This window comes from Sapajus apella, unplaced genomic scaffold (assembly GCF_009761245.1).
Source record: "Sapajus apella isolate SASKATOON/1434 unplaced genomic scaffold, GSC_monkey_1.0 scaffold84, whole genome shotgun sequence".
NCBI classification, from domain to species: Eukaryota; Metazoa; Chordata; class Mammalia; order Primates; family Cebidae; genus Sapajus; species Sapajus apella.
In genome coordinates, this window is record NW_022437024.1 from 576,538 (window position 1) to 583,566 (window position 7,029).

General features: G+C 41.6%; 1 protein-coding gene across 3 annotated transcripts in view; it reads left to right on the top strand.

The window, feature by feature from the left end:
• The window catches only part of BCL2L14 (BCL2 like 14), a 28,890-nt gene extending 22,475 nt beyond the window's left edge, over positions 1–6,415 (top strand). For all 3 annotated transcript variants that reach the window (XM_032253661.1, XM_032253662.1, XM_032253663.1), the window contains exons 5-6: positions 834–1,100; positions 5,676–6,415. In XM_032253661.1, the coding sequence (XP_032109552.1) occupies positions 834–1,100; positions 5,676–5,714 (306 nt within the window). In that variant the 3' untranslated portion in view covers positions 5,715–6,415. The remainder of the gene's footprint in view (positions 1–833; positions 1,101–5,675) is intronic.
• Positions 6,416–7,029: the final 614 nt, after the last annotated feature.

Below are 7,029 nucleotides of genomic sequence, written 5' to 3' on the forward strand. Positions count from 1 at the left end.
CACGCATGTAATACCAACACATTGGGAAGCTGAGGTGGGTTGATTGCTTGAGCCCAGAATTGGGTAACATGGCAAAACCTCATCTCTACAAAAAAAATTGAAAAAAATTAGCCCGGCATGGTAGCATGCACCTGTAGTCCCATCTACTTGGGAAGCTGGGGCAAGAGAATCACTTGAGCCCAGGAGGCAGAGGTTGAAGTGAGCCAACACCACACCACTGCATTCCAGCCTGGGCAATGGGAGTGAAACCCTGTCTCAAAAAAAAAAAAAAGAAAGAAAGAAAGAAAAAAGAAAAAGAAAACAATTACCCTGTAGTATCAATACTATCACCATCCTAGTTTAGAGATGACAAACTGAATCTGAGAGGTTAAGTAATTTCCCCAAGATTGCAGGCTAAGTAAGAGGTGGACCCAGGGTTTGAACCAAGACAGTGATTCCTAAGCTTCAGATCCTGTCTATTACACTACCTCTGGCAAAGCACATCGCATTGTTTTACAATTCTCACTAGACTGTGAGCCCTTTGGGTGAGGACCTGCATCTCGGTCATCCACACTACCTGCCCATTATAAGTGCTCAGGAAATATTTGTTGAATGTCAAATGAATGAACTGTTCCATTTTATCACATATTTGTGCCGCTGAAAAAATTCACCGAGCGGTACATGCCCATTCTGGTTCTGCAGGACACTGCCTTCATCCCCATTCCCTTAGTTAAAACCAGCATCCAGGGTTTGCCATAGGTTGGTTTGATGGTCTGATCTGAGCTGAAGAATGGCTTTCTGTCTGCCTCATGGAGCCAAGCGACTGTACTGAGTGCTTATTCTCTTATACACAGCTTAAGAAAAACAAGGCTTTGATGGGCCACTTCCAGGATGGGCTGTCCTACCCTGTTTTTAAGACCATCACAGACCGGGTCCTAATGGGTGTGGACACCAGGGGAGAATCAGAGGTCAAAGCTCATGGCTTTAAGGCTGCCCTTGCAATAGACGCCATGGCCAAGCTCACAGCTATTGACAACCATCCGATGAACAGGGTGCTGGGCTTTGGCACCAAGTACCTGAAAGAGAACTTCTCACCATGGATCCAGCAGCATGGTGGATGGGTAAGTGTATCCTATTTTCAAACAAATTTTCTCAGAACTCAGAGGAGATGGGATGGGATTTTTTTTTTTTTTTTAAATGAAGGGAACACATCTGTGAAGCAGTTCTCATGAGTTTAAGACACTTGAGTGGCAAGAGATAAATCGCATTGATGGGAACATATTTTTAATGATTATCTTCATCATCAATAAATATTTACTGAGTTCTTCAAGGGTATGTAGGGTATGTGTATGGACAGAGAGGGACTGGTCAGATGGAACAGGAAATGAGGAGATGCTGAGATAAGAAATGTTTAGATAGATATAATTTCTGTTTTCACAAATTTTACAGGCAACAGAAGCCTGGCAGGGAGACAAGGGCAGGCAGACAGTTCCTCACACTTGCAGCAACTTACAGGTCGCAGGGACTAAGCCTCATGCAGAGACTCAGGGTACATGACATTTTTGTCATTGTTGCTTTGACCCAGCCATTTTGAGGGGAACACTTTGTTACCAAATAAAAAGCATACAGTTAAGCTTTCATCTATTTTTAACTACCTGATATCAGTCAAAACAGACCTCTTCCTCCTGTGCCTCAAACCCTCTCCTATCCTTCATCCCCATTTCCTCAGATCTCCTTCAAACCGCCACATATGGCGATACATATGTGGCTACATAAGGTCCACTGTGCCAAAATGGCTACATAAGGTCCACTGTGCCAAAATGTGCTACCCCAGGACTTTAACTCTCAACAGGCCTAGGCATTCCTAGGCAGACAGACCTTCACCCCACATTTTCCTTAGTACTCTTTCCACTAGAATGGTCCAGGAGCCAGCAGGAGCATTGAGTCGGCTCTAGGCATGGCTGGAGTGACCCTGGGACCTCCACACTGTCTTGGTCTCTTTGCTCACAGAAGGAAAGTGCAGCTGATCTTGACCAAGGGTCCTCAGTGCCCGCCATGGTCCTCAGTGGCCACCATGGTCTTCAGTGCCTGCCATGGTCCTCAGTGGCCGCCACGGTCTTTAGTGCCCGCCATGGTCCTCAGTGCCCGCCATGGTCCTCAGTGCCCGCCATGGTCCTCAGTGACCACCATAGTCCTCAGTGGCCGCCATGGTCCTCAGTAGCTGCCATGGTCCTCAGTGCCCACCATAGTCTTCAGTGGCTGCCATGGTCTTCAGTGCTCACCATAGTCTTCAATGGCTGCCATGGTCTTCACTGGCTGCACATCGAGTTCCTTTCTATTTCCCACTTTTGCACCAGCTATGATAACCGCCAAGGCTGCTCTTAAATATTCTAAACTCAAGCTGCCTTAGCTCATTCTAAAAGGAGGACAGGTTCCTTGACATTATTTTAGTTCTACCTATTCTTCTTTCCAGGATCCCCTGCACCCCAACAACCCTCTTGAGCCCTCATCTGCCCCAAAGCTTCTCATGATCCTTCCAGTTCAAAGGCTGCACAGCTGCACAGCCTCTAATCTCTAACACTTCATGTTTGCATCATAATAATATACAGGAAATTATCAAATTCCCAATTGACTATGTTTCAAGCATTCATTTTAAAAAAAATCATTGTTAGTCGCCTTAATATATTTTCTCAGAAAAATTACAATTATTAATTAGATTCAAAGGCCAGCTCTCAAAAATTGATTTAACCCACTAATGTAGCTAAAATATCATAAATATGCTATAAAAAGCAGTGGTTCTGCACCAAAAGCACAAGCAACAAAAGAATAGATACACTGGATTTTGTTTTGTGCTTCTAAGACCACCACCAAGAAAGTGAAAAAAAAAAAACCCCACAGAATGAGGAAAAATACTTGCAAATATTTCTAATAAAAGACGTATCTAGAATACATAATTACCTATTACAATTGAACAATAAAATGTCAACCCAGTTTTCTAATGGGCAATAGATTTGAATAGACATTTCTCCAAAGAGTATATACAAATGGCTAAAAGCACATGAAAAGTTATTTGTTTGACATCTTCCTTTCAAGAGTAGGAAAATGCAAATCAAAGCATCATTGAGCTCCATCCACTCTGGTGGCTAAAATGAAAAAGAAAAAGTATTGATGTTGGTGAGGATGTGGAGAAACTAGAAACTTTTATATTGCTGGTTGGATTGTAAAATGGTGCAGTCCCTTTGAAAACAACTTGAGAGCCGGGCGCGGTGGCTCAAGCCTGTAATCCCAGCACTTTGGGAGGCCGAGGCAGGTGGATCACGAGGTCAAGAGATCGAGACCATCCTGGTCAACACGGTGAAACCCCGTCTCTACTAAAACTACAAAAAATTAGCTGGGCATGGTGGCGCGTGCCTGTAATCCCAGCTACTCAGGAGGCTGAGGCAGGAGAATTGCCTGAACCCAGGAGGCGGAGGTTGCGGTGAGCCGAGATCGCGCCATTGCACTCCAGCCTGGGTAAAAAGAGAAAAACCCCTTCTCAAAAAAAAAAAAAAAAAAAAAAAAAGAAAACAACTTGAGAGTTCACCAAAATGTTAAATATAAAGTTACCAAATCCACTCCTGAATATATACCCAAGAAAGTTGAAAACATTTTCGTATGAAAATTTGTACATGAGTGTTCATAGCTTCCATCAGCCAAAAAGTGGAAGCAACCCAAATGTCCATGAACTGATGAATGATGAATGGATAAGGAAAATGTAAGATAGCCACACAATGGAGTATTATTCAGCTTTAAAAATAAAGCAAGTATTGATACATGGATGAACCTTAAAAACATTATGCTAAGCGAAAAAAAGTCAGGCAAAAAGGCTGTATACTGTATGATTCCATGTATATGAAGTGTCCATAATAGGCAAATGTATAAATACATAAAGTAGACTGGTTGCCGGGAGCTGAGGGTGAGAGAATGGGAATAACTGCTAATGGATCTGAAGTTTATTTTTGGAGTGATGATAATGTTCTAAAATCAGAGGTGATGTTTGCATAACTCTGTGATTATACTAAACGGGAATATACTAATTCACTGAATTAGTGAATTTTATAGCACAATTATATTTCAATAAATCTTTTACAAAACTGGCAGTTCTAATTCTAGTAATCAAAAAGGGGAAAGAGAAATTAATGCATAGTTTTTTAATTTGGCTGCTGGTACTGGAGAAAAAAAACGTTCCAATTAGAGAAAAAACATGAATTATTCAGTAGAAATACTAAAGCAGATTTCCAAAGGCTTTAGAAATTGACAGCACTACTTCTTTAACATCCGTAGTTTCCATTCAAAATGTATTTCTTATCCATTTCTTATCATAAACCTTAATCTTAACTCTTGGCCATAGTTAAGTGTAATTTGGAGCATGTAAGTGGAAATTAGGAAAGGGAAGAGAAGAATGTGAGAAGGATGACCAATTTTTCCAAAGTGTAGAACAAAAAAAAGGATGTTGATAAAGAATATTTATGAGCTATGGAAGTGTGAAGGAGATGTGGCCTGGGACATGTGCTTAGAGTCCCTTAACAGGAAAAAAAGAAGACACTGGGAAGTAAGCCTCCTGGGACTTCCACTGGCACCAAGTGTCTCTATGGCTCTCTGCGCTGTCCTTGTAGTAGCATGGGAGGAGAGAAATTGATTCCTACGCACGAGCTTTCCAGAGGCTCAGGGTTCCTAACTCTCTCAGTATTCCACATTTCATAAGAGTACATCTCATCTTCCCAACTAAACTGCAAATCTGTAAGGGTGAGATCATGTATTTTATGATAACTCCTTCATGGCTGGGCGCGGTGGCTCAAGCCTGTAATCCCAGCACTTTGGGAGGCCGAGGCAGGTGGATCACGAGGTCAAGAGATCGAGACCATCCTGGTCAACATGGTGAAACCCCGTCTCTACTAAAAATACAAAAAAAAACATTAGCTGGGCATGGTGGCGCGTGCCTGTAGTCCCAGCTACTCAGGAGGCTGAGGCAGGAGAATTGCCTGAACCCAGGAGGCCGAAGTTGCGGTGAGCCGAGATGGCGCCATTGCACTCCAGCCCAGGTAACAAGAGCGAAACTCCGTCTCAAAAAAAAAAAAAACAAAAAAAAAAACACAACTCCTTCAATCTCCCATAGCTCCCATTCCTCTACATAACACCGTACATGTTCAGCCAGTACTTGTAGAATGATGAATGAATCGGTCAAATGAATGAATAGCAACTCTATCTACAAGGCGTGCCAAACAAGCTACCACGAGATTCGAATTTACTCCTTGGCTCTTCATTCTCCCTGTGGAGCACCATTCACATAGTTACCCTGCAGTCCTGCCAACCTCACCCATTCTATAGCACTTTGAAAGGAGATGTTTGTAACCTCCATAGTCATTGACCTTTCAGTACCCACTTTTTAAAAAATTTTAAATACAGCCTTGAAACCTTCCCATCTTCAAGAAAACATTTAGCCTGCTAGCTCTGGGTGTGTAACATAAGACCTTAGCTGATGTTTTCCTTGCAGGCATACCAAGAATGCCAGTCACCTCTCCAAACCCTCCCCCAAACTAACATGGTCTCCTGAGCCTTGGGTCATGCCTGGGATACAGCAGAGTGAGCAGGCATATGTTTTCACTTCAACAGTAAATCTAACTTGGAATTTTAAGAATCTATTTTTCGCCCTCTAGGAAAAAATACTTGGGATATCACATGAAGAAGTAGAATGAAATATCAGATTTGTCATCAGGAATACTCATCGTCCTACTGTGGTCCTGTGCACACTGGCCTCAGATGGACTACAGGAGAAGATTACAATATACAAGGCAGATGGAGCATTGACGTTTTCAAGACCATTATTCCTGTGACTGGAGAGGCCTCAAGAGAACCCTTGTTCATCTCCAGCTCATAGAATGTAGCAGTATGGTCCTTGACATTGATGTTTCTCAGGTCCTACGTTTAGTGCCTGAGGAAATCTATAAAGACAAGTGGTAATGTTGTCTCAAATGTTCAGAACAGATACCGTCATCCTGCCTTTGTTAGCTGCTATAGGGAAAGTGGGTTACAGATGTCTGCTGACCTCACAAGAGTGAAATGATAAACTGCATGTGCTTATGGCTCAGTTTCTAGTCTATTTATTTTTTCAACTACACTTGGGGTGGCCTCATACCTAGGAAGATGTTGCTACTCATGTTAGTAAACACAGCTTAAAGAAACCGTTATGCTCACTGCTACATCCATTTGTTTGGAGAGATAAATGTTGTCTATGCCTTTTTGAAAAACTTCCATTTGGTACAAAATTTTCACTCCAGTCCCCCTCAACCCTTTTCTCAGGGACCACACCTCTTCTTCCCAAGGTCCCTGGGACTTTGTCATTCTTTGTGGTAGTGCGATGATTGGTGGCAGGTAAAATAAATACATAGAAAGACTACGTCAAAGCAGTGTCTTCTGATTAGTAAGTACTATGTCTTCTGATTGAGGATCAAATGAGTTAATTTGCTTAGAGTGCTTAGAACAGTTCTTGGTAGTTAGTGTTAAGTCTTCACTTATGAACTAGGGATGTGGTGCCCTCAGCTAAGCTGCCAATTTCCTCTCTGTCAAAGCAGTCACTGATTGCATTCCTGAAATGAAGGCTATTCAGAATAAGGATTTTTAGCAATGTGCTCAATAGTAAGTGTTTAAGACACAAAACAATTTTAAAAAATATCAAATTATAAGGTCTTATAAATTTCTGGATATCTAGTACCCAACATATGGCCTGATGTAAATTGGCGCTTAATAAACCTTTGAAGAACAAATAAGTCAATAAGTCAGACATACTCTCAGGTTCAAGAGAAAACTGGACCTATCTATTATCAAATGCTTTACCAGCCTACCCATCTCAACAAATGAGTTATTCTCTTTTGTTTTCTTCTTCTTTTTTTTTTACCTTTTTTTTTTTTTTTTTTCTTTTTTTTTTTTTTTTTTGATCGGAAGAGCGTCTTTTTTTCCCCGGTGTGGGGGGCGTGGGTTTTTTATTTCTTTCTTTTTTTTTTTTTTTTTTTT